Source organism: Oryx dammah, unplaced genomic scaffold, assembly GCF_014754425.2.
Source record: "Oryx dammah isolate SB20612 unplaced genomic scaffold, SCBI_Odam_1.1 HiC_scaffold_11056, whole genome shotgun sequence".
Classification (NCBI taxonomy): Eukaryota; Metazoa; Chordata; class Mammalia; order Artiodactyla; family Bovidae; genus Oryx; species Oryx dammah.
The window spans coordinates 2280232-2307946 of record NW_024080450.1 but is presented as its reverse complement, the minus strand read 5'-3'; the positions used below and the strand labels follow the sequence as shown (position 1 = coordinate 2307946).

Here is a 27715-nt window from a genome sequence, read left to right as displayed (position 1 = left end):
ACAGTCCAGGTGCACCCACACCCATGGCACCCAGCTTCTGGAATGTTCTGCCTCTGAATGCATATGCCCAAAGGAGAAAACCTGGCTTCAGCTGTAATTGTAGGAGGCATTTGTGGGTGGGGGAAGGACACATTTTGCCTGAAGTGTGGGAGATAAACTCTTACCTCCCCTGCATTGGCAAGCAGGTTCTTTACCACTAGCAATACCTGGGAAGCCTCTGTGTGTGTGTGTGTGTCCTAATCTCCTCTTATCCAGAGTTGTATTGGATCAAGGCCCATTCTAATGACCTCATTTTAACCTCGTTATTTCTAAAAACCTTATCTAAACACAGTCACCTTTTGAGGTCCTGGGGATTAAGCCTTCAACTTAGAAACTTAAGGGTGGGGGAGGGGCCACGATTCAGCCCATAACAGGGGCTCCATCTCTTGTTCCCAGTCAGCTCTGTTGTGTGGCCCTGAGCTCTGCAGATTCCTCACCCATCCCATTCTTTGCTCTCTGCTGTTGAGCTGCCTGGAAGCGATCATAAACAGCAGCATCTCCACTAGCTGGGATCTCCCTGCGGGGAGCATGTGGCTGCCGCCCCTCCCCTCCCCCAGCACACACATTTGCAGATGGGGAGTGTGATCACGTTCACACACACACACGAGCCTGAACACACACATGCATCTGGCAGCTCTGTGAGACCCTGGTTTTGAGAACACAGGTGCGACTCTGACACCCCCAGCCCAGAACTTCTCCTGTATGTATCTGACCCCAAGCTTTGCTCCTCCAGCCCAGCCTCACTTCCCAAACCCCAGAGGTGTTGCTCTCACTTCCCACTAGACCTCATCTCTTGGCTTGGACAGATCTGATGCCAAGGTGCTCAGTGATGATTAGTCTGTTCTGTTGGACAAACGTGCCTCAGAGCCAGTGCGGTGCCAGGCATGGAGCCAGGGGGCAGTGACGTGGACAGGAATGTCCCAAGGAACCTGCCGCTGGAAGCTCAGAGCCGGGAGCAAATGCAAGAGCTTGATACCATGTCAGGCTCTGATTGTGTCCCAGTGCTTCTCAGACGTCTGCTCTAACCTTGATGTTTGCCCAGAGAAGTAGGCAAAAGCGCCCCCACTTTAGGCCTTCCCAGCTGGCACTAGTAGTAAAGAACCCGCCTGCCAGTGCAGGAGACCTCAGAAATGTGGATTTGATCCCTGGGTCTGGAAGACCCCCTGGAAGAGGGCATGGCAACCCACTCCCGTGCCCTTGCCTGGAGAATCCCACAGACAGAGGAGCCTGGTGGGCCACAGTCCACGGGGTCACACACAGTTGGACACGACTGAAGCAAGTCAGCACGCATACACATGCCCTCGCTTTACTGAAGAGAAAACTGAGGTTCATGGAGGTTAACCAGCAAAGCACGAAAGAGGAACCCGGGTCTGTCTGCCCTAAGGCCTGGAGAGGGAAGACTTCAGCTAGAAGACTCTGCCTGGGCTGTGTCACTTGTCCCTCTCTCCCCCTCACTCCACCCCCCGCTATAGCCTCCAACATCCTGTCCTGTCTCCCAGTGGCAGTGGGCAGCCTCGTGAATCCCTCCCCCAACTCTGGCAAAGGAACCGACACATGGGCCCCATGTCACAGCCTGCCCTGGTCTGCGGCTTTAAGGACTCAGTTTCAAGGCCAGGGGCCCTTCAGCTCCAGAAAGCCCCCAAAGACCCTGTTGGGATCCAAGCTCCACAGCTTTGGGGGGAAACCGGCCACCCTGTGAAGCCTGCCTCTCCACCCTGCTGCCTGAGCGGGGCTGAGGGGCAGAGGGCGGGCCCGGCGGCTGTTTGCCTGGGTGGAGCCCGTCGTCACACTGCTGATCCGCCTCCCACGGGCCCCTCTGTGCCTCCCTGAGCTTCTGTGCTCCCTGTCACCACTCTGCTGGTTCCAGCCTCTCTGCTTTGCCCCAGGGCCCTGCTGCCCTGTGCTCTCTTCCCAGAGGAAGCCGGAGTCAGCCGAGGCCACTGACCCACCACTGGAGCCATGGTAGGGCCAAATGGCACTGCTGCTCGGGTCAGTTCAGCCGGTCAGCCCCACCGGCTACATCCAGACTGAGCCCGTGAACCTGGTTTGGGGCAGGGGGGCAAAATTGGGCAGGTGTGGGGCTGAGGGGTGGCCACAGGGAAGCCTTCCAATTGGACTCGAGGCCCAGAGGAGCCGTTGGGGTGCTGGGGAAGGGATAGAAGAAGAAGGCCTGGCTTGGGCTCCTGTGTCTTTACTCGGTTGCTGTGTGAGCCTGGGGAAGGCCACCTCTCTGGGCCTCAGTTTCTGCTCCTGAAAATGAGCGTTGATATCATCCATCCAGTGGTATTCCTGTAAGGCCTAAAAAGGTATGGCATGTGGAGGGACATAGGGCATGGGTAGGCACACAGCAGAGGTCCCTCAAACGGGAATCCATTTCCCAGGGCTCCCTGCTTGGCCTCCAGGCCAGGAAAGGCTACCATGGAGTCTCCCAGACGTGCCCCTTCCTGCAGGAGAAGACTGGTGGGAAAGCTGAAGGCCGGTTTCCTTCCTTCTTGGCCACCGGGCCAGTTCATGCAGCCTCTCCCCCATTGTCCTACTCAGCCCAGTGCACCTTGTACTACTGGGTCTTTCAGAGGGCTCACCACACGGGAGCAGGAACCCAAATACTGCTTTCTCCAGCTGCACCCCTGATCTCATCTCCCTGCTTCTCCTAAGAGTGCTGAGTTTTCTGCATGATCTGCCCAACCCCCTAACCGTCCCGCTCTGCCATGAGCTGATCAAGGAAAATGGTAGTAAGAAGCCCCCACATGGCCGCTTGGCTTCAGAACTTCTGACATGTGTTTAGGCTTCCCAGGGGTGCAGAGGGGTGTCGAGGGCAAACCCGGAGGCTGGCTCAGCGCCGTGGCCTCAGCCTCCGTCTCTGCAATGTCAGGGCAGTGGATGGATGGGGGACAGGTAGCCTGAGACCACTCACTGGAGGTGACCCAGCTTTTGTCCTATCACATAGGTCCACGGGTACAAGGGGGTCAAATTCCAAAACTGGGCAAGGACCTATGGCTGCTGCCCGGAGATGTACTTTCAGCCCACGTCCGTGGAGGAGGTCAAAGAGGTGAGTATCTTGTCTTAGAACAGCACCCGATGGTCCAGCCATCAGACCTCCAATTCCATGTGGATCAGAAATGCCCCCAGAGAGGAGGCTGAGAGGAGGACTTCCCAGCTAAGACACCCATCCCCATCCCAGAATTGCTAGCCAGGCAACAGCACCATGAGGTTGGCTCCAACTGAACTCTACTGTCACGTGACCACCTGGGGTGTCCACCAGTGACTGTCTGATTGTTATTTCTGGCTCAGGTCTCTTCTCTGAGCTGCAAATTGGCATATGACTTCTTTCATCAGAGACATAACAAACTTTGATGCCCCGAAGGATGTTTTTGATGTTTCTTTGCTTTCAACCTATTCTATTGCGGTCTTCCTAACTCTGTACCAACTACCTGGTTGCTCAAACTAGAAGCCAGGAAGTAGGTCACTGTCCTTTCTTTACCCTTACCTGACTTCAGCAAGTCCTGGCTTAGAAGTTTCTAGAACCACCTCCTTCTCTCCAGCACTGTTGTCACTAAGCCCAGGCCACCACCCCTTCCCCACCCACCATGGCCTGAAATGGCCTCCCCACTGATCTCTGTCCTACTCTTTGTGACCCCATGGACTGTAGCCCACTAGGCTTCTCTGTCCAGGGGATTTTCCAGGCAAGAATACTGGAGTGGGTTGCCATGTCCTTCTCCAGGGGATCTTTCTAACCCAGGGATCAAACCCACGTCTCCTGCTTTGGCAGGCAGATTCTTTACTTGTGATCACAGGAAAAACCAAGCTTTTTCCTACCTCTGTATCTTAGCCCTTGCTTTTCCCACTACCTGGGATGCCTGTCCCTTCACTTGTCATGGGACCAACTCCTTTGCATCCTTTAGCACTCAGAGTAAATCACCTCCTCAGAGACTTCCAGACCACTTCATCTGAGGATGTCCCCATCTTCTGCATCTCAGCTCCCTGTTTATTTCTTTCACTGCATTCAAAACCTGCAGTTATTTCACTGACATGAACTTTTTCATGCTTTTTTCTCTCTCCCTCATAAGGATGTGAGGCCACATTTTTCCTGTTTTCCATTGCATCCTTAGCACACCTAGCCCTTTATCAGGCACACAGGAAGCACTTAATGAATATTTGTTGAATGAATGAGTGAATGAATGAACAAATGGACAAGACCCAACCTCTGCTTTTGAAAGGCTTACCCCTAAGACAGGTTGCATAGGACTAACCCAGACGATGCAGGTGTTTCACTAGGATTAGCAGAGCACAAAGAGGGAAGAGATTCACGTGTTTGTGAGCCTGTGCATACATGTGTGTGAGGGCACTCAGAGGAGAGTGGTGGGAATGACATGGTTACCACTGGTGATCAGCACCACCTGCTTCATATCTGTGGTCTCACCTGTCCCCATCCATACTAGCCCATTTAACAGATGGACAAACAGACTCAGAGAGGCTTTGGAATTTCCCCTTGTTCTTAAATAGTAAGTATCAGAGCCAGATTTTAAACCCAGATTTGAAGCCCCCAATTTCTCAAGCAGAAGAATGAAGAAAAATGATCACTGAGTCAGCCTGGAGAATGAATAGGAGCTCAAAAGGGAGCTGGGGTAGGGCAGTGGGAGATGAGGGGAGGACAGGTGGAGAATGATCAGAGTCTTCAGTGGCTGGGGGGAGGAGGCAGCGCGGATGTTTGTGGAGCAGAGAGGGCAAAAGAGGAAGGCTAGGAGGTGGAGTGGCTTTGAATGGATCCGAGGTCCTTGAATGCCGAGAAAACAGGCTTCATACTGAGCTGAGGGCTGATGTCCTGCATGCAAAGTTTGTTCCGAGCCGTGCTGGCCTGCACCCCGCTCACTTCCTGGCCCTTCTCTCTAGTTCTTTCTCAGAGTGGCCTGCACGGCAGCTTCCAGCCAGGCAGCACCTGGGGGACTAGGGGTGCGATGCCTGGGTGGCCCGGCTGCCTCTCAGAGAAAGGCCTGGGCTGAGGCTGATGCAGATGCTGCCTCCACAGGTGCTGGCCCTGGCCAGGCAGCAGAACAAGCGGGTGAAGGTTGTGGGCGGCGGCCACTCGCCCTCAGACATCGCCTGCACTGACGGCTTCATGATCCACATGGGCAAGATGAACCGCATCCTCAAAGTACTCGGAGCTCTGGGCTCCCCACCTCTGCTGCACCCCATGCCACTCCATTCCAGACTCCAGGGTGGAGGGGGAGGTCCTTTTCCCTCATGCCTCATCCCCTTCTGGCCTCGGAGTCCCAAAGAGACCTGGTCACTGTGATTACCCTCACCCCCGACAGGGCCTGCCCTGGACTCCTTCAAGCCTCACATCTGGTCTGTGTGCACCATTGTGGCCACAGAGAAGATGTCCACAAGTCAGACCCCCAAAGGTGGATTCATGACAGATCCAAGATTTGCACCTAACTTGTTCTGCATATAGGGAAACTGAAGATCAGAGAGGGGGAGTGACTTGCCTAAGGTCACACAGCTGACCAGCGGCAGAGCTGGCCGCAGACTCAGGAGTCTGACACCAGCCCTGTGCTGGGATATATTAATTCAGGCCTCTCACACCCTCCCCTGCCCCACCCACAACCAGGAGCCTGCCAGGGAGTGAGAGTACAGGCATGTGGTCTTATTCTCACCCGATAGGGCAAGCTCATCTGAGCTGTCATTTTTGCCTGGTACCCACCCCACCAGCTCTGCTAGCAGAGATTCTAGATTTCTCTGTACTATTTATTTCCTGATTTGCTCAGGCCAACCATCTCCACCCCATAGAAAATGCTCTGGTCAAAACATCAGTCATGGCATGAATTAACTCTGATCGCTAATTAGTGAGGACCGGGCTCTGGTAATTGATTTTGCCCAGGCTGTGTGCTCAGGGTCAGTGAAAGGTGTGTTTTGGAGTCCACAGATGTGAATCCTTATCTCGGTTCCACTGCAGATGTTTGTGTGACCTTGGGCGAGTGACTTAGAGTCCCTGAACTTCAGTCTCCATGCTGTGAAATGGAGAGACTACTCCTCCCCTCCCTCCCTCACCACCCCCGGGCAGCCATGGGGGTCTCAGGGCATAGAACCACTCTCCCACATGGCTGAGGAGACCTGAGCGCCAGTCCCAGCCCTATGGTGACCTTGAGTAAACCTCTTCTCTTCCCTGCCCCTTATTTCTTTCCCCTGTGACTAGAAGGGTTGCACAGGACAGTCCCTGAGCCCCAGAACTCTAGGGCTCTGCCTGCACCCCCTTTTGGCTGCCTGCAGTGGGAGGCAGCTTGGGCTGACTGTGGGCTGGGACAGACATGCTTGTACTCACAGCCTTGAGTGGCTGCAGGACGAGGGCTGGGTGACAGCCTAGCTCATCCTAGCCTGTGCTGGTCTCTTGCAGGTGGACACAGAGAAGAAGCAGGTGACCATGGAGGCCGGCATCCTCCTAGCTGACCTGAACCACCAGCTGGACAAGCACGGCCTGGCTTTGTCCAAGTAAGAGCCACCTCACCATTCCCAGGGTGGGTGCCAGTGATGACCATCACTCCCGACCCTGACCTCAGCCAGACACTCAAGGATCTGGCAGGGGCCAGAGAGGAGCACTTTTAGGATGCACCTGTTTCTCTGGATCCCTGCCCCATCCCCACAGGGTACCCATCTCCCCATCCCCGGGTGTCCAGGGGCTATTATATGAGAATAGAAAGAAATTGTTGTTTAGTTGCTAAGTCATGTCTGACTCTTTGCAAGCTAAACTGGGGATGAGATTCCCAGGCAGGAGATGGATCAGCTGTTCTGCTCTGAGGGGCCTCGCACACACAACCCTGGGAGGTATTGTCCCAGGAAGCCTAACTGTGTCCCTCCTCCTCTCCCCAGCCTAGGAGCTGTGTCAGACGTGACCGCAGGTGGCGTCATCGGGTCTGGAACCCACAACACGGGGATCAAGCACGGCATCCTGGCCACACAAGTGCGTTCACTTGCTTTGATGCTGACCACCAGGGAGAGGGGAGGATGGGTCAGGGCCCCTTCACCCTTGTCATCGATGCTCCTGACAAGCAGGCGTTCCAGGATGGTTTGAGAGCTCCTCTGTTTAATTCTACACTTATGCTGATGGCAGGGAGCAAGGGGAAGACACCAGCCTCTTTAATATCTACTGTCCCCCAGGCACTTAACTGGGTGCTTCACCTACTCTCTCTGAGATGGTTATAACCCTCACGTCACAGATGAGGAAACAGAGAGGTTAAGTCACACATCCAAGATCACACAGCTGGTGAGTCAGTGCCCGCCTTTATTATCGTTGGACCCCACTGCTGTGTTTCACTGGCCAGCACTCAACTCAGCCCCAAATCTCCAACAAAGTCTGTTGTTTTTTTTTAATAAAAATCATCCTAATGCCCTCACTCCCACAGCAGGCCACTGTGCCCAACTTCTGCCAGTTTCTCTTCTCTGGTTTAGGTCACTGTTAATCAGAATTGGTTCAGCTTTATCTGTTCTCTCACCCTGGGCACCCCGCTGCCAACTGCACATGTCAAAAGCAATTTCTGTCCCAGTGAGAAGATAGCAGAGTGTGGAGAGGGATTTCAGCAGGCAATGAAAGAGGGTTCCTCTGGAAACAGGAGCCGAGGGCAAGGAGAGTGATGTTCATCACCTGTCTCCAACTGGGCAGCCCACTCTGCAGAGCCCAGAGATTCTGTGTTTGGTAGGGCCAAGTAGGGGAATCTAGTTCCTAAGGCAAGGGAGAGGTCCCCAAATGAGAAAATGGACTAGACTTGGCTGAGATGGTGCTCAGGAGGGCAATGAGCAGACAGCCTGCAAGGGACTCTGGTCCCCAGGGCTGCGTGTTGGCACAGCGGGGCCAGCTCCGGACCCCCAGATGCATGCACACCCTTTGCCTTTATGAGCCACTTCCACGCAGGGCCTCATGGCTCTGTGGAGTCAATCTCATCTTAGCTCTCTTCCTTGAAATCCACAGAATGAGCAAGGCAGCTGGGGGAGGGCAAGCCACTGGGGTGCCATGGAAATGCCTGTGATGGATGGGCCCCCTCCCTGCTGAGGGCTGATGCCACCCAGGCACAGCTCCCCTCATTCCATTTCTCCTTCTACCCTCCCCCAAGACTGAGGCTCCCTCAGGCTGTGATTGGAGACCTAGCTGGGAAAGTCCTCAGGGCCAGATACATGGTGGGAATCATGGCCAGATACATCTGGGAATCGGAGACACTTGGCCTCACTTGCAAGGACAAACAGGGAAGGGAGGGGTTTACCAGAAGCCTGGGGATGCTGAAGCGTGTTTCTTCTCCCACCGCCAGGTGGTGGCACTGACCCTGCTGACAGCAAATGGGACCATCCTCGAGTGTTCAGAGTCCAGCAACGCAGAGGTGTTCCAGGCTGCGCGTGTGCACCTGGGCTGCCTCGGAGTCATCCTCACAGTCACACTGCAGTGTGTGCCCCAGTTCCACTTGCAGGAGACCACCTTCCCCTCAACCTTGAATGAGGTACTGTCTCTCATTTGCCACTGCTCAGCCTCAGAAAAGAAATGGAGAATATTAATAAGTCATGCTCCTCTGAGCTCTGCAGGTCCCCAGAATGGGGCAGTGAGCTGACCTCACCAGCCCTTCCTTGACCCCAGAATACTGTGGCAGTACCCCTTTGTGAGCAGGTCAGTGGAGCTCAGAGGAGCTGGGTGATGAGGGGCAGAAAAGATGGCTTCTGAATGATAGCAATGTTTTTTGAATGAATGAAAACCCATGTTGGTTAGCTGGGAAAATGGATGATTGGATGGATGGATGAATGGATACATGGATGGATGACTAGATGGACAGATGATCAGATGGATGGATGAATGGATGATGGATTGATGCATGGATGGATGGATAGCATGCAGTAGACCAGAAATGCCTGGTAAGCATGGATCTATCCCTGGTAATTGCTAAGCTACAGGACTCAGATCTGTGGTTCCAAGTCCCTCAGCATCTGAGCTCCTCCATAGTCACCTCACTATTCAATATGAGTAGACCCTCTGCACAGATGGAGTTGGTAGTGATGTGAACACTACTGGCCCCACATAGTTATGGTGGAATTTGGGGTCAAACTGAATGCTGGCAGTACCACCCCCAAGCTGTGACCTTGAGCTCAACCCCTTGCTGAGCCCCAGTTTCCTCATGCAAAAACAGAGTAAATCATGTTTACCTTAAAGTATTGAACCTGAGCATTAACTCAGATAACACTTGTAAAGTATCTAGTTCAGTACTACAGTACGCTGCCCAGGGTACCTAGTCAGTGAAAAATGGAAAATACTGTTATCTAGCATCTGGTCTAAAAAATCCTTACCCCTGGAATTTCTAATACATTATAAACCTCACAGCAAAGGATTTAAATGCAGAAGGTCCTTTATGCAGAGGCATGGTGTTTGGTGGGGCTGCCCTGGTGGCTCAGTGGTAAAGTATCTGCCTACAATGCAGGAGACACAGGAGATGCGGATTCAGTCCTTGGGTTGGAAAGATCCCCTGGAAGAGGGTATGGCAACCCACTCCAGTATTCTTGCCTGGAGAATCCCAGGGACAGAGGAGCCTGGTAAGCTACAGTGGGTGGGGTTGCAAAGAGTCGGACACAACTGAACCTGCTGAAGCACATGGTGTTTGTGGAACTTTAGCCCCAGAACTCTCCACTGGTGGCTGACAAAGTGATTCCAGGGATGCTCTTGGGCAGGAGTCCCCATTCCCTGAGATCTAATGCCCGATGATCTGAGGTGGAGCTGATGTAGTAATGACAGAAATAAAGTGCACGTGAATCATCCTGAAACCATTACCCCTGTCCTGGTCCTTGGAAAACTTGTCTTCCATGAGACCAATCCCTGGTGCCAAAAAGGTTGGGGATGCTGGTCCAGGGGATGCGGCACTGATTCCTAGAGCATTAATGCTGAGCATGTGTGGGCCAGTCCTGGCAAATGAGTTTCCTGATGCTTTGGCCCAAGAAAGGATTACAAGGACATTTCATGGAATTGTTTGGCAGTGATACTGTGTGGCTAAGCCAGGGAGCTCCAAGAGGGTAGAACCAGTCCACGTGGAGCCAGCCCAGACTCTGAGCCATGTCAAGAGCCTGCTTCAACTAGCCACATCCCCAGACCAGTGTTAAGGGGCTGATCTAAGCTTCTTGTTCACTCCAAGCGGGCTCTAGCTTCAAATATAGTCACATGCCAAGGATGAGGGCTTCTGCACGTTGCATTTTAGGTCGATGCAATTCAGCACAAAGCAGAGGTCAACACTCCCCCTCAGACCATGAGAGTAGATTGTCAGGGTCCAGCCCTGGTGGATCCAGGGTAATTCGAAGGGGAGATGGAGTAGGCGAGGAAAAACTTACTTATTTAGAAATATAAAGAGAGATTAGGAAAAAATAGTATAGTAGGAAAATTTAGTGGAGGAAAGAGGCTAAATAACTTGGTTTACGTGGAAAACCAATAAAGTTCCAAGACAAGGAACTTGCACCGTCTACATTAGGCCACTGGCGCCCACTTGAATAGTGGAGGGTGCCCTGCCTTGGGCTCCCTCTCGCGTGGGTCTTAGAAGCCAGGGCAGGTAAGTAGACTCGGAGAGCCTCCACTCCCCGATGGGAATTCAGCCTGAAAAGGAGAGGGAGGGAGAGGGAGGGAGAGGGAGAAAGAGAGAGAGAGATTTGACACAGGGAGAGCCAGATTTCCAAGAAACCAGTTCGATAAGCTGGTCTGAGAAACTGGTCCATCCTTTATTGTTTGTAAAGGATTTTTATACCTTTTTTTGTACATAGAGATCAATGGATAATATAAAGTTATGCAGCATCAGCAGCCCTGACTCTTATTGAGACCAGGCTTTCTCTCTGCATACCTAGTTGTATACACAAGTCTTAGGTGATTTACATCATCTTCTGGCCAGAGGGCCAATTAACATTTTACAGCCCTTTTCTGATAAGGGTAATAGTGTTGTTCTTCCCAAAGTCTGGTGCCACTCTCAGAAAGCACTAAATAAAGTTACATTCTTACATAGCAAGGACACAACAATTTATAACAATGAAAGAGGAGTACAGTGATTTATAACAAAGAGAAAATTCATTAACTCAAAAGTCTAGTGTTGCTATCATCAAAACTACTATATTCCTATTTCTGCATCCCAATTACATTGATTAAGATCCTCCGAGGTGCCTAAAAGATAAAGGATATGGAGGCCTGGCAGTAAACATTAACTCAACAACCTCTTCACCAAACTAATTCTTAACTCTAAAAGGCTCTATATCTTTAAGATGTTTTAAGCTTCGTGCCTCTCGCGGTTAGGGGCTGTAAACAATTCACAAGTTGTAAAAGTCTGGGCAGACTGGCCAGGTAAGTTAGAAAGCCATCAAAGGGGTTTAAACCGAGACATTCTTTTTATATGCAGGAGACTGTTAACTGGAGCTCTGAGTTAACTCTTTCCAGAGAAAGGTGGTAATGTCAGAAGAGTATAGTATAGCAGACAGTAAACAGACAGATTTTGGTTTCGGGGTAGATGCTCAGACAGAGGACCCCTTGAGACCTGACTCGCCTTGCCCATCAGGTCTCTCCACATGACCTTGTCATGGGTGGGATCTCCCGTGCTGGCTCCCGGCAGTAGATGTGGTCACCCACAGAGAGGGGGCTTGGGTGAGGAGAGAAGACAGCCTTAGTGCTCAGTGTCCAGAACAGAGCAGCCAGACGAGCCCAGTGCTGTGAGGAGTTGGGGAGCAACACCAGGGTCTGGTCATCAGGAGATCACTGCTGACCTCAGTGAGCATGGTGTCAATGGAGCGGTGGCCAGGTTAAGTGGTCAGCATCTCAGGCAGAGAAGGGAGATGGGTGGAGATCACCTTCAGCCAGATAGGGACCACCTTCCGGCCTCTCACTTAGGTCAAAACTTGTTCATTTTTAAGCTGAATAATTTGACCCAGAGATAAAGAGATTGCTTCTTCTTTTGCCAGTAGGATTGGCCCCTGGGCTCCTACCAGGGCATTAGAACCAAGTGGACAGACAGACTCCACCCTCTTTCTGCTCCTCCTTTGACCTGGCAGAGATGTACTAAGACTGACCACTCCTAAGGCCTGGTTTTGCAGTCTTATCTCAGGCTGTCCCCCAACCCCAACACACACACACACAATTACACAGCAATAAATGCTTGGTGAGTATTTAGAGGGGCTCTGGGGAGGCAGGCAGCCCCAAGCCTGATTGTGCAGCTCCCTCTGTGTGACCTGGACCAAGCCCTTCACATTTTTGGAGCTTTTATTTTTTTAATTATTTATTTGTCTGCATCAGGTCTCAGTTGCAGCATGTGGGATCTAATTCCCTGACTAGGGATCGAAACCAAGTCCCCTGCATTGGGAACGTGGAGTCTTAGCCACTGGACCACCAGGGAAGTCCCTTCTTTGCCGTTTTAAAAGTAGGGTCAAATTAGATGAACCTGAGGTCTTTTCCAGCCCTGACATTACATAAACCAGTGCAGCACTTGGATACAAAACTGTGCCCCACCCTGGAGACAGAGGGTCCTTCTCTAGCCTGGAGCATCTGAGGATGTTCTTGGGTCTTATCCCTGGGGAGGGGCATGAAGCCTGGTGTGGAGTCCCCCATTATTCCCCTGTGGCCCCAGCCCATCCCTCAAGGGCTCACAAGGCTAGATGCTGCTCCTCCTCCTCTTCTGAGTCAGCAGGTCCTCTGTGGATTCTCTCTCTCCCCTCTGCACAGCTCTGGCTGCTCTTCCGCCCAGAGCTGCATGGGTCTCCACCAGGCCCATCATCAGTGTCCATCATCACGCCCATGGACCAGCCTTCCCTACCCAGGCTCTGGCCACAGACAAGGACTGCGCAGAGGGTGGGTGGCATTTACAACCCTATGATTTTCTCCCAGGGGCGTGTGCTGTCCATGGCCCTGCATTCAATTCTCTTTTACCCTCTCCGCTCAGAGCAGCCTTTAAAGGGCCCCTTCAAGGGGCTGAAAATGCTTGGGAGGAAGAATAAGATGCAGGTGGGAAGCTGAGTCCCAGGCTGCTCCCCTCGGAGGAGAGCAGTCCAGAGAGGAAGGAAAGAGGACCAATCAGAAAACTGTCACTGGAGCAGCTTCTCCTCACTCTTGCTCCCCCTGAATGTTTTCCTTCTGAAAAGAAAAAGGATGAGACCTCATTTCCAGGAGCAGGCAGGTGCCTGAGAACCAATGTGTGCTTAGTCACTTAGTCGTGTCAGACTCTTTGCAACCCCATGGACTGTAGCTCACCAGGCTCCTCTGTTCATGGGATTTCCCAAGCAAGAATATTGGAGTGGGTTGCCATTCGCTTCTCCAGGGGATCTTCCCTACCCAGGGGTCGAACCCAGGTCTCCCACATTGAGAGCAGATTTACTGTCTGAGCCACAAGGAAGAATTTTAAACACCCACCCCTCTCTGAGGTTTACCCTCTCCTGCCTACCCCCATGCTGTGTGTGGTCCATCTCAGATGCAGCTCCCTGCTTCCCAGGTCTGATTCTCTTATCTGCACCTCAACACAGCTTCTGAAGGCCACTCAAAGCCATATGAGAGGAAGAGAGAGTTGGAATCAGTGCTTCTGAGCAGAGGGGCCAAGAAAGGGGTGTCCTCCCTGGCTTCTTATGACAAGGTCTCAGCATTCCCAACTTTCTGCAGTCTAACTGGTATGAAATCACAGTCAGTGAGAAGACTAGAGGATTTTAGAAATGGCTCTCAACCTTTGCCCTTTATGCCACACAAACCATAATGAAATGTGAGAAGTACAGCCAGCTGCCTGCATCACCGCCTCCCCCAATGCTGCGGGAAGCAAGGTTGGTCCCTGGGACACACCAGCCTGGTCAGCAGCATCCCAATGCCCACCACTGTCTTGGGTGGCCTGCCACTGACCACTGGGTAACCCCCAACCATGGGACAGGGAGCCCTCAGCTTCTGCTCACAGGCCTGGTAATCAGTTCTCGTGAATCAGTTCAGTACTGGTGCTAATTTTGGAGGGGATGCAACCCTCTAGAACCATTCCTGCCAATGACATGCCAAGGAAGACATTCCTCTGGGGCCCACCCCCTTTGATAGTGCTCCCAGGAACCACCAGTTAGATTGAGGAAACATGATCCTGGGGACCCTCCTCCCCCAGATAGGATTGTTTGTAGGCCCTGAAGAGAGTCACAGTGGGATGGGTCCAGGGCAGGGGGCTCCATCTTTCAGTGACCACACAATGCTCAGTTAGGGACCACAGGGGCACAGAGCTGGAGGGTGCATGCTGCCTGCCTGGAGGAGCTTGGAGTTTAGCATGGGGGGAAAGATATGCCTTGTCCCTCTAAAGCAGGGAGGAAAAGAGATGACAGATGCCAGGAGAGAGGCACAAAGTGTGATGTGAAAGTGGTTCTCATTACTCCATTCTGGGTGGGAACCTGGGCACCCAGAAAGGGGCGCCACCATTACTTTTACTGCTAAGAATCTGGGCAACCTAGGAAGGCCCTGGAGGCTGGGACAGGAGAGAAGGGGGGATTTTCCGCTCTCTCAGTCCCATCCTTCAGGCAGAGCTCCAGACCATGTTCCTATTCTCCCAGGAAAAATGGTTCTGCCCAGAGGTGATGGGCCATGGGTCCATCACCCAGTCAGGATGGAAGTGATAGTGACAGGGACCTGGTGTTTCTTCCTGAACTTTTCACGGATCTACAGCCCAGCAGAAGAGGGCCTCCTCTTCAAATAAGGAATCATAGGGCTCTTTATTTTCTTGGACTCCAAAATCACTGTGGACAATGACTGCAGCCATGAAATTAAAAGACACTTGCTCCTTAGAAGAAAATCTACAACAAACCTAGACAGCATACTGAAAAACAGAGACATTAGTTTGTGGACAAAGATCCATATAGTGTTTTCCAGTAGTCATGTACAGATGTGAGGGTTGAACCATAAAGAAGGCTGAGCGCCAAAGAATTGATATTGTCAAACTGTGGTGTTGGAGAAGACTCTTCAGAGTCCCTTGGACTGCAAGGAGATCAAACCAGCCAATCCTAAAGGAAATTAACACTGAATATGCATTGGAAGAACTGATCCTGAAGCTGAAGCTCCAATATTTTGGCAACCTGATGCGAAGCCGACTCATTAGAAAAGACTATGATGCTGGGAAAGATTGAAGGCAGGAAGAAAAGGGGATGACAGAGGATGAGATGGTTGGATGGTATCACTGACTCAATGGACATGAGTTTGAGCAAACTCCAGGAGATGGTGAAGGACAGAGAACCCTGATGTGCTGCAATCCATGGGGTTGCAAAGAGTCAGATATTACTGAGCAACTAAACAACAACAAAGAACCCTGCGGCATTTACTGTGTCCAAGTCCCTATGCCAGCAGCTCTAGGGTGAGGGTTTGGGAAACTGGCCCACAGGGAAGATCTGGTTCACTACCTGCTTTTGTAAATAAAGTTTTGTTGACACACCGCAATGAGCTGCTTTCATGCTATCACAGCAGGGGTGAGGAAACAGAGAGAGCAAAGCCTAAGATATTTACTATCTGGCCCTTAACAGAAAAAATCGTGCTGATGTCTGCCCTTGAGAAGAAACCAAACGTGAATGAGAGGCTTGATGAATTTCAGGACAGATGTATGCTTCAGTACCTGTACTATATTTCTGGGATGGATGTAACATAAATAAAAACCACTTAGAATGGAAGGAGACAGCATTGGTGGGGGTAGGGGTGAGGTTAAAGTGAGCATCTGAATTCAGATCTGACCCTTTCCACGTGGTCACTTGTGGGCAGTGGCAACAATACTGGAGAGTGTGTGTGGAAGAAGTCCTCTTAGTGGGAACTACTGGGGCTTGATTCCATTGGAAGTGAAGTGCAGCTGGGGACTTTTGAGCTGTGTCTTGGAAGGCTTCCCTGTAGATGTTGTCTGGAAAGATGAAAAACGGGGCAAATTATGAGGCTGATGTGGACGTGCCAGTGAGAGCTAAGAAGGGCCTGGGCTAAGCCACGCTAGCAGGAGCAGATTTTAGGGGAAGGCTGGAGAGATATGAACAGAGATGCAATAGGGTGACCCACAGCCTGGGCTGACGTGTGGCAGGGGAGGTTCGGGATGACAGCCAGGTCACTCGAAGGTGACAATGGTCCACCCATTCCTGTATTTTGGGCCCCATCAAGCATCAGTTAACAAGTCAGGGGTCCTCCCCGAATTGATGACCAGGATCCAGAATTCTAAAATTCCACTGCTCCCAGGTGCTCCAAATTGAAGTTTTAGATGGGCTCATTCCTTGATGTTTCACCTTGGTTTTTCTTTCCTTTCTGGTCACATATGGAAATCACAGATTGTTTTTGTTGTTGTTCCGTGGCTAAGTCATGTCCAATTCTTTGTGACCCCATGGACTGCAGCACACCAGGCTTCCCTGTCTTTCACTAACTCCCAGAGTTTGCTCAACTTCATGTTCACTGAGTCAGTGATGCCATCCAACCGTTTCATCCTCTGCTGCCCCCTTCTCCTTTTGCCTTCAATTTTTCCCAGCAACAGAGTCTTTTCCAGTGAGTCGATTCTTTGCATCAAGTGGCCAAAGTATTGGAACTTCAGCTTCAGCATGAGTCCTTCCAAAGAGTATTCAGGGTTGATTCCCTTTCAGGTTGACTGGTTTGATCTCCTTGCTGTGTTTACAGCTTGTAAACTACTTTCACGTCTGTGACCTCCCTTGATTCTCACAACAGTCCTGGAAGGAAGGAAGGAAGAAAAGAAGGACAGAAAGCTATTTCTGTCTTGGTTCTACAGATGAAGAGATGCTGCTTCCTGAAACTCACAGCTGGGAACCTGGTGGGGAATAGGACTGGATCCCCAGATGTGTGCCAGGATTGCTCACATTCAGAACCTAAACTCTCCACTGGGTACATGCCACAGGCAGGCACTCTACGCAGGAGTTTCAGCATAGATTATCTCATTTCATTTGCACAACTGCCCATGTGTTGTTGGGGAGGCTGGGAAACCAAGGCTCCAAGGATATGGATCCGGCAAGGTTGAGCAGCTGGCAAGTCACCAGGCTAGGACTTGAATCCAGAACTTACTCCCAAACCAGCACTCTCCCTCTCCCTCGCAGCTGCCTGTCATCTCCTTTGGCTCAGAATTTGTCACGTGTCAGCCTGATGGGTGTCAGGGAGACATGACTTGCTCTATGACATCTCCACGTGTACGGATGAGCCATCCAGAGTCAGACAGTCCTGTTCACTTTATTAAAGCCCACTGCGGTGTCAGGGGTTGTGGGAATAAGAGAGGATGACAGTGATGCTGACAATGAGAATGTAAGAGTAATAGGAGCCGCAGCTACACCTGTATGGAGCTTACTGTGCTCATGACACCATATTAAGGGCTTTCTAGGCATTAGTGTGTTTAATCTTCATAACAATCCTGACATAGATATTGTTGTTAATCCTATTTTGCAGATGAGGAAATTGAGGCACTTGCCCAGACTTATACAGCTAGTCATTCTTCAAGTCAGGATAAACGAGAACTCATTTTTATCCTCTGCATAACTCAATGAAGTCAACCTATAAGTGGATCATTTTAATGTCCGTGGCATGTGTGTGCTCAGCCATGTCCAACTCTCTGAGATTCCATGGACAGTGGCCCACCAGGCTCCTCTGTCCATGGGATTCTCCAGGCAAGAATACTGGAGCGGGTTGCCGTGCCTTTTTCTAGGGGATCTTCCCCACCCAGGGATCAAAACTGTGTCTCTTGCATCTCCTGCATGGATGGTAGATTCCTTACCACTTAACATCCAGCATCTTATAAGACACATCCCTTGCTCTTTGGCAATGTTAGGACAATTTGGGATATTTTCTTTTGATGGGGGCCCCCAACTTCCAGCATCCCCACCATCAAATGTGACCAACACAATCTCTGCTCCTTTCTCAGGTTCTTGACAACCTGGACAGTCACCTGAAGAAATCTGAATACTTCCGCTTTCTCTGGTTCCCACACAGTGAGAATGTCAGTGTAATCTACCAGGACCACACCAACAAGGTAGCCGTGGGCATCTTCCCCATTTCCCCCCACTGCCCAGCTCCCAGGGCACCTAACACCTATTACCATCCTGATAATCGGTGAGAGATGAGAGGAAAAGCAAAGGGTGAGCATCCCTGAGCATGAGGAGAGGAGCACTAAATGCCAGAGGGTGGAAGGAAGAGGGAAGGTGGTCCCAGTAAGGGTCCACGAGTCTGTGAGGAGGGATACAGGGGTAGGAGGTCAAGGGACAATCCAGATGTGGGAAGCAGAGATGGAGGTGCTGGCAGGACTGGCCACTGAGTCCTAAGCAGTCAGGATAGACCTCAGAAGCCAGCTAGCACATCCCACCTTCCCTCCAGCACCCCATCCTTCCCACCCCCAGGGGAAGAAACCCATGGTTCTGCCTCCTCACCACCATGTCCTTGGCAAACAGGCTGCTTCTCAGCAGAATAAAATAAAGCCATCACTTAGGAAGATGTTGGAGAAGGCAATGGCAACCCACTCCAGTACTCTTGCCTGGAAAATCCCATGGACGGAGGAGCCTGGTAGGCTGCAGTCCATGGGGTCGCTAAGAGTCGGACACGACTGAGCGACTTCACTTTCAGTTTTCACTTTCCTGCATTGGAGGAGGAAATGGCAACCCACTCCAGTGTTCTTGCCTGGAGAATCCCAGGGATGGGGGAGCCTGGTGGGCTGCCATCTATGGGGTCGCACAGAGTCAGACACGACTGAAGCGACTTAGCAGCAGCAGCAGCAGGAAGATGTTGACCAGACAAGTCAGGCAAAGGCCAGAACACCTACTATGTGTGTGGGGCTGGCATGGGGTTCATAAAGGGTGACTGCCGAACACCAGGCTCATCAGCTCTGCAGAGAAGAGACATAGGCATTTCTTGGTCTTGAGCAAAACAATCACATAAGCACGAAACAGAAGGGGACAGGACATGGGGATGGGCAGTGCCACCAAGAATGAGGCTTTCAATCGTCCTGGCCAGTGGGTCTCCCCTCCCCCAGCACACACACACGGCCTCTCCTGGGACACTCAGCTCCAGCTCAGAACTGACCACAGACTCTGCTTCCCAGCCACCCTCCTCTTCAGCCAACTGGTTCTGGGACTACGCTATTGGATTCTACTTACTGGAGTTCCTACTCTGGATCAGGTAGGAATGCCACTGTATCTTTTCCCAGCACCTGCCATCTACTGCTGGGGCTGTGGTCCATCAGACGAACAACATCCCACCTTCAGACATGCAAACTGGGTCTGTCTGCATGGTCCAGGGCAGTGAATTCCAACCCTGTGGAGCTTTTTTAAAAAAAATACCCATGCCCAAGCTGCACACCCTGGCTCGTGGGTGATGTGAACCTTCATATTGTCCAGTTTCTCCCCTCCTTCCCAGCCTGAAGTCTGTGCTCAGGCTCAAGCACCAAACACATAACTATGAGTGATGAGGAAGGCCTTCTGGGTCCTTGAGCAGTGACACTATATTCAGCCAAGACGTGGGATGGCATCTGATAAAAACTTTTGAAATGTTTCATACACATAAATAATATAGGCAACACATATTTAAAGTATGTTGCTGTTGTTGTTGTTGTTCAGCCACTAAGTTGTATCAGACTCTTTGAGACCCCCCTGGACTGTAGGCCAGCAGGCTCCTCTGTCCATGGGATTTCCTAGGCAAGATTACAGGAGTGGGTTGCCATTTCCTGCTCCAGGAGATCTTCTTGACCCAGGGATCAAACCCACTTCTCTTGTGTCTCCTGCACTGACAGGCAGATTCTTTACCACCTGGGAAGCCCCTATGGTGTATAGATATTTAAACTTATTGTCAAGTGTATCCATCTATTCTTTTATCTTGGAGACTTTGGTGTCTTATTAAAGACAGTGAGTCCAGCCTGGAGGCCATTGCTCCATCAGATGATGGATTAGGGGTGAGAGTGGAAAATGCCCAGCCAGACTTCTCTCCCCTTCCATCACAGCAGCCTGGCAGCTTTATGTGCCTGTGTCTGTGGAGTCCAAGCCAGGAAGCATACAAATAAATTGAGCTCTAAATCACAGTGGCCACATCCCGGGCCAGGACGGATGCTCTGAGGGAGCTGCATGGCCTCTGAGCCCCACCCATGTGGCTCTCACTTACAGGCTTCTGGAAACTGCGTCCACTTGGCCTCACCCTTGCAGCTCTGGGCTGCTTGCTAAGCCATGTCCCCAAGGATGCAGTGGTGAAAGCAAAATAATGGATTGGGTCTTGGTGATTTGGCTTCCCTGGTGGCTCAGTGGTAAAGAACCCGCCTGCCAATGCAGTAGATGCAGGTTCGATCCCTGGGTCAGGAAGATCCCCTAGAGGAGGAAATGGCAACCCCCTCCAGTATTCTTGCCTGAGAAATCCCATAGACAGAGGAGCCTGACGGCCTACAGTCCACAGGGTCATAGAGAGTCGGATGCGACTTAGGACTCATGCACTGTTGGTGAGAATGTAAATTGGTGCAGCCACTATGGAAAACAGTATGAGGTTTCTCAAAAAGTTAAAAGAGAATTTCCCTTATGACCCAGCAATTCCACTTCTGACTATATGTCAGAAAGAACGGAAAGCACAATTTCAAAGATATATTTGCACGTTTGTGTTCACAACCAAAAAGTGAACATTACTATCCAACTGATGACTAAACAAAATGGGACATATAGGGTGGAAATATATAGGACATATATAGGACATATATGCAATGGAAAACTAGACAGCCTTCAAAAAGAAAGGAAATTCTGACACAGGCTACAATGTGAACGAATCTTGAAGACATGATGATAACTGAAATAAGCCAGACACATAAGAGGACAAATATTGAGTGATTCCACTTATATGAGGCAGCCAGAGTAGTCAAATTCACAGAGACGAGAAGTATGGAAGGTTGCTGAAGAAGAATGGAGGTTGCCGGAGGCTGGAGGGAGGGAGAAATGGGGAGTTAATTTTTAGTGGAGACAGCGTTTCAGTTTTGCAAGATTCTGGAGATCCACTGCTCAGTGATGTGAATATACTTAACACTACTGAACTGCACAGTTAAACAATGGTTAAGAGGGTAAATTTTACATTATGTGGTTTTTTCTTTTAAATCACGATTGAAATGAAACACTCTTAACATGAAAAACAACCTAGTCATTAAAGAGGGAGAGAAGAATAAAACGGAGGCTAAAATCCATAACTGGAGCCCTGGGCAGCCACAGAAAGAGTGATACAAGGGGATCTTCACATTCCCTGGAGGGATTTCCAGGCTGCAGATTAGCACATGTGGCACGGGACGTAGAGAATGAAGCCCCGGTCTGTAAAGGACTTGGTCCACTGACTGCAACATAGCCGGTACTTACCCACTGCTGGATAATTTGATGATCAGGACCCCTCTGCCCTGCCCCCCAGCACCTTCCTGCCAGGCCTTGTGGGCTGGATCAATCGCTTTTTCTTCTGGCTCCTGTTCAACGGGAAGAAGGAAAACTGCAACCTCAGCCACAAGATCTTCAACTACGAGTGCCGCTTCAAGCAGCATGTCCAGGACTGGGCCATCCCCAGGTAAGGGCCGAGCGGGCCACCCTGCGGGTGGGTCAGCAACATATAGCTCCCTTTGGGTCGTGCTCGCAGCCCATGCACTGCCAACCAGGCTACCCATCCTACCTGTTATTTCTGGGGGAAACGGGAAGTTCCAAGTCCCTGTCCAGTGTCCTTGCACCATTGTGCCTCTAGGGACACCAGCCAGGGGATCCACTCCACTCTCCCCATTGGCCCCTGGCTGGTTTAGACTTGAAACACAGGGCTTCATGGCCAGCATCTGGTTCTTCTGAAAGACTGTACCCTGTGTTCAGTCCCTCCATTAGCAGAGCCCACCTGGCAGGCTGGGGGACTCTTCATGGGGAGGGACCCCCTTGAGACGGAGGCTAGGTCTGTACCCAGCTCACTGCAGCTTCCTCTCTGAATTGTCCCTCTTTGTCTTTCTCCAGGAAAAGGGGGATCAGCGCTCAGGGCTCAGGAGATCCCTCTGTCACAGTGTTCAGGGGCTGGGGCCACCAGACTCTCAGGGCTGGAGTATTAGAAAAAGTAGGAATCTTGGCATCAAAGTGGCTTGATCCTATCTGAAGAAGAGGAGGCCACGGCCTGGGACAGCTGTGGCCAGAAAAGAGACCTGAGCAGAACCTCCAATTGGGTGGGGGTCCTGGGGGCTGGGGCGGGAGCAGGAGGTAGCTCTCTGCTTCTGTGAGAAGGACTTTAAGAGCAGAAGCCACGAGGAAGGGGCTTCCTGGGGGCCGTGCTGAGCCGCATGGGACATCTCCGGAGGCCCCTTCCTCAGGTCTGGGTTCCATCCCCTCTCCCACCCCGGCCGAGTGCAGAGAGAAGACCAAAGCGGCCCTGCTGGAGCTGAAGGCCACGCTGGAGGCGAACCCCAAGGTGGTGGCCCACTACCCCGTGGAGGTACGCTTCACTCGCGCGGATGACATCCTGCTGAGCCCCTGCTTCCAGCGCGACAGCTGCTACATGAACATCATCATGTACAGGTGACTGGTTCGCTTGGGACGGGGCGGGGCTGGGGAAGCCGGCAGTGAAGGGGGCGGGGCCTCAGAAGCAGGTCCCTCCGCTTCGAAGGGCCCCTCCCTCCTTCCTCAGCTTTCAAGGCCAGTTCAAATGCCACCTTCTCCAGGGAGACTTCCCTGGTCCTAGCAGCAGAAAATAGTCTTTCGCTCCTTCCCGTTCCAACAACTACCCTTTCTAGCTGTACTGTGTTAATGTGGTCATTAATGTTAATTAGAATTGTTTTACTTACATATAGTAATTATAATTGTTAATGTTATTACTGGAGATATTATTAATATGTACTATTAATTAATATGTAACACATAATGGGCTTCTCTGGTGGTAAAGAATCCACCTGCCAATGCAGGAATCACAGGTTCGATTTCCTGGGTCCAGAAGATTCCCCTGGAGGAGGGCATGGCAACCCATTCCAGTATTCTTGCCTGGAAAATCCCATGGACAGAGGAGCCTGGCGGGCTGTAGCCTATGAGATCACAAAGAGTCAGACACAACTGAGTGACTGAGCATACAGGCAAATGTTAATAATTGTTAACATGCAAAGCTACCCTTTGCAAAATTGATATTAAGGAATGACAAGTTTATGCTGTCTCATGTGCTGCCCTAGGCAATGATTCTGAGAGCCCGGAGCATTGGGTTGAGAAGGACTGTGAAGCCAGGAGAGTTATGCCTGGACACGGTGCCATCTCACCAGCTCCACCGGGCCATAGGCAGACACCTTATGCTCATACTGTGCTATTGTTTCCTGAGTTGGTTGTGCAATGACCTCCCGTATGAGGCTTATGGACACACACAGTTTAAGAAACTCATCTTTTCTAAAACTCCCTGCTTAAGACACATCATTCTTCCTTCCCATCCACCACTGATAATAGTCCTTCCCTGACTTTGTAAAAGACAAACAGACCACCTCTCACCTAGCCTGATTCTTACTATGCTTTATCTCTCCAGTCTGTAAAATACCCCCAAACTCAGGGGATCCCAAGGGACAATTTAAGAGGGCGCTGTCCTGGAGGGGGGTCCGGAAGCCAGAAAAGAGAATTTCAGAAACCCACATCGAATGGGAGGCAGCTTATTTCACGAAGGAACAAACTGAGGGCCTGGCTCAGTCCTCAAGATATCTGTCTGTTTTGTCCCTGCCTGTGAATGCAAATTCAGAAGCAAGAAAATTCACCTGGGGGCTGCATCCTAACATTTGAGTTTTTGCGAGTTCTGACTCTTCTCTGTCAGTAAGTCTGATGTTGCAGCAAGGACTGACCAACTAGGTTACATTGGCCGTGATTTCCATACATCAAATGAGGTGATTCTGATAGAGATATTTATATATCTATCTATTTATTTATTATAAAGATTTTTGTATATATCTTTTAAATAATCTTTACATTAAGTTTTTTAAATTTACATTTTAAACTATTTAGATTTAAAATTCAAATCTTTAAATAAGTGTATGTGCTGTGCTTAGTCACTCAGTCATGTCCAACTCTTTTGCAACCCTGTGGACTGTAGCCCACCAGGCTCCTCTGTTCATGGGATTTTCCAGGCAAGAATACTGGAGTGGGTTGCCATTTCCTCCTCCAGGGGATCTTCCCAACCCATGTCTCCTCCATCTCCTGCATTGACAGGTGGATTCTTTACCACTAAGCCACCAGGGAAGCCCAAATAAGTGTGTGTGTGTGTATATACATATATATATATACACACACAGAGGAAAAAATATATTAATTTAAAATTATTCACACTCATACACATGGGGTTGCAAAGAGTCGGACATGACTGAATGACTGAACAACAACAAAAACACGGCAACTTTCAGTTGACAGTTAAAATATGTGTAAGAGGTAGACTTTTTCCAAATCCTTCTGAGCAAAAGCTGCAGGGTGCTGAGTCACTGCCATCCGTGCTCTGTAGACAAGCGCTGGGCAAGATGCCTGATAACCATGGGTGAGACCACAGAGACAAGAGCATAGCCTCACCTCCTTCTGCCCCCTCCTCAGGCCCTATGGCAAGGACGTACCACGGCTGGACTACTGGCTGGCCTATGAGAACATCATGAAGAAGGTGGGAGGCAGGCCCCACTGGGCCAAGGTAAGACGCCTCTCTCGGAGCCTCACCACGGGTGGGAGCCGGGCAGCTACTGTGAGCCAGGGCTTCCAGCAGAGGGCGCCTCTCTTCCCTATTGTCCTGCCTGCCCAGGGCTCCAACCTCCAGGGGAAACCGTGAGCTGAGCAAGTCATAGGAAGGAGGGCCTCCACTACCTTAACTAGACCAGCTTCTCTGCATTCATGTTCCAGCAGCCCAGTGACTGTAGTTCTCTTCGAGTTTTTAGTGCTCACCTTTCATTTAATTCTCATAGAAACCCTATAAGCAGGCTAAGGCAATGAGTCCATTCGGCAGACAGGAAACTAGGGGTCTCTCAGAGATGATGGGACTTACTAATTAGCAGTAGAACTGGTGCCAGAGCCCCCTCCACTGTCCGATGGCAAATGGAACGGGAACTTTAATACTGCATTTTAACTGCTTCCTTCTCTACTTTCCAAGAACTTCCTCCCTCCTGTTTGGGTTCTTTACGTTACATGTGTATGTGCATGCATGCATGCATGTGTGTGTGCATATGTGCACACACATAACACGTGGGTTTGTGCATGAGCCTATATGCATGTATACATGTGCATACATGCACACATGGGTGTGGGTACACACGTGTGGCTTTGTGAGTGTGTGCATGCATATACCTGCACGCATGTGTTCTGTGCTTGCCTAGGGATAGGGGATCACACATGCAAGCACACAGACACAGGTGTGCAGTCCCGCTAAAATGCCAGCTCCGGGAAACAAGGCCTGTTGTCTCCTGTTGCTTCCTCAGGCTCACAACTGCACCCGGAAGGACTTTGAGAAAATGTACCCAGCCTTCCAGAAGTTCTGTGCCATCCGAGAAAAGCTGGACCCCACAGGGATGTTCCTGAACACCTATCTGGAGAAGGTGTTCTACTGAAGCACAAACAGAAAACAAGTCTAACCCACTTCATCTCACCTCCAGGCCCACCTCTCCCAGGGCAAGGCTCAGTGTCCCGCTGTCCTGATGGGGAACAGACATCTCCCCTGGGGCCCTCTGCCAGGACACCCACAGCTTCTCTGACCCACAGCAAGGAACCTGGCTCTGGGCATCCCCTACCTCTTCATCCTCGCAACACCCCATGTAAGGAAGAGCACCAAATCCCTTTACCTCTCCAGCAGCATCCTCTTAGCCCAAGCCTGCAGTCACCACATCCTGTTCCCAAGAGACAGAGAAGCCCCTAAACGTTCTGTATGTCTGTGAGGTAAGGATTTGGCCATTCACAGGTTCCACCCGCTGGCTGGATGTCTGGAGCTCCAGGGGTCGCCCTGCCCACCCTCACAGGGAGGAGTCCCACCAGCATACGTTTAGACACAGAGGTCATGTGTGCTGTGCCCTGCTTCCTTTCACCCTCCAGGATCTTTCAGATGCTCAGAGGCATGTGCCCTGCCCTGGGACTGTCCTCTTCCAGGGGGTCCACTTGTCTGCCTGATCTCTCATAGCCCAACCTGCAGCATGTCTGTTCCAGGGATGTTTGGAAAGGGGGACTTTCCTTGCCTTCTTTTTAATAAAGGCCAAGAGTTCCTTTAGTCTAGTCTCCGCTCCTTCCTCTCCATCTCCAAGGTAATCCTTTGTGAGAAGAAGGCTCCTTGATTCCCCAGCTTCCCTCCAGGGTCTTGGACTTGCCTGGAAAATGTTCTTCATATTCCTTTTGCAGTTTCAAGTGGCCTCTGCCCTCCCACATGTTGTGGCTAGTCTTTCACAAAGCTTTTGTTGACTATCTACAAGGTGCCAAGTGCTTTGGGGGAATTAAAAGAACCTTAAGACAGGCTCCTGGATCAAGAAATGTATATTCTAATCATATGTCTAATCAGAGGTTAATATGCAGAAGATACAAAGAACACCTACAATTTATCAACACAAAAACAAACTAATCAAAAATGGGCAAAGGACTTGAATACACATTTCTCCAAAGAAAATAAACAAATGGTCAATAAGCACATGAAAAGATGCTCCACATCACTAATCATTAGGGAAATGACAATAAAATCACAATGAGATGTCACTTTACATGCATTAGGATTACTCTTTTCAAAACAACAACAACAGAAAATAACAAGTGTTGTCAAGGACATGGAGAAATTGGAATCTGTGTATATTGTTGGTGAAACTGTAATAAAATGGTGCAGCTGCCAAAGGAAATAGTTTGGAGGTTCCTCAAAAAACATAAAACATGATCCAGCAATTCCACTTCTGGGCATACACCCAAAACAACTGAAAGCAGGGACTCGAATGGATATTTGCACACCTATATTCATAGCAGCATTGTTCACCATTGTCAAAAATTAGAAGCAACCCACATGTCCACTGATGGACGGTTAGATAAATAAAATGTGGACTCATATTCCACATACAGTGGAATAATATTCAGACTTAAAAAGGAAGGAAATCTTGATATATCCTACAATTAATGAGCCTTGAAAGCTTTCTGCTAACTAAAATAAGCCAGTCACAAAAAAGACAAATCCTGCATGATTCCACTTATATGAGGTACCTAGAATATTCAAACTCACAGAAACAGAAAATAGAATAGTGGGGGCTGGGAGAAAGGGAGGCTGCTGCTGCTGTCGCTTCAGTCATGTCCGACTCTGTGTGACCCCATAGACGGCAGCCCACCAGGCTCCCTCGTCCCTGGGATTCTCCAGGCAAGAACACTGGAGTCGGTTGCCATTTCCTCTTCCAATGCATGATAGTGAAAACTGAAAGTGAAGTCGCTCAGTCGTGTCCGACTCTTAGCGGCCCCATGGACTGCAGCCTACCAGGCTCCTCCATTCATGGGATTTTCGAGGCAAGAGTACTGGAGTGGGGTGCCAGTGGGAGGCTAGAAGATAGTGTTTAACTGGTACATCTTCCCCAGTTGGGGAAGATGAAGAATTCTGGAGACTGGTGATGGCTTCACAATAAAGTGAATGTCCTTGGGACTTCTTTGGTGCCCAGTGGCTAAGACTTTGCACTCTCAGTGCAGGCTGCCCAGGTTCAATCCATACCACACGCTGCAATGAAGACCCGGCACAGCCATATAAGTAAATAAATATGAAAAAATAAAATAC

At 50.5% G+C, this 27715-nt stretch overlaps 1 protein-coding gene across 3 annotated transcripts; it reads left to right on the top strand.

The window, feature by feature from the left end:
* The first annotated feature begins 1300 nt into the window (after nucleotides 1-1300).
* On the top strand, nucleotides 1301-26194 carry LOC120860354 (L-gulonolactone oxidase). 3 transcript variants are annotated; one of them, XM_040236157.1, is made up of 13 exons: nucleotides 1301-2001; nucleotides 2987-3088; nucleotides 5066-5191; nucleotides 6431-6525; nucleotides 6904-6994; nucleotides 8334-8519; nucleotides 12743-12868; nucleotides 17904-18011; nucleotides 19074-19150; nucleotides 21395-21544; nucleotides 22357-22521; nucleotides 24547-24637; nucleotides 25416-26194. In XM_040236157.1, the coding sequence occupies exons 1-13, from the start codon at nucleotides 1999-2001 to the stop codon at nucleotides 25542-25544; spliced, it is 1449 nt and encodes a 482-aa protein (XP_040092091.1). In that variant the 5' UTR covers nucleotides 1301-1998; the 3' UTR covers nucleotides 25545-26194. The 3 variants fall into 3 exon arrangements, 2 of the variants coding, with proteins under 2 accessions (XP_040092091.1, XP_040092092.1); XR_005720308.1 differs by lacking the exon at nucleotides 19074-19150; XM_040236158.1 differs by lacking the exon at nucleotides 12743-12868.
* The last annotated feature ends 1521 nt before the right edge of the window (nucleotides 26195-27715 follow it).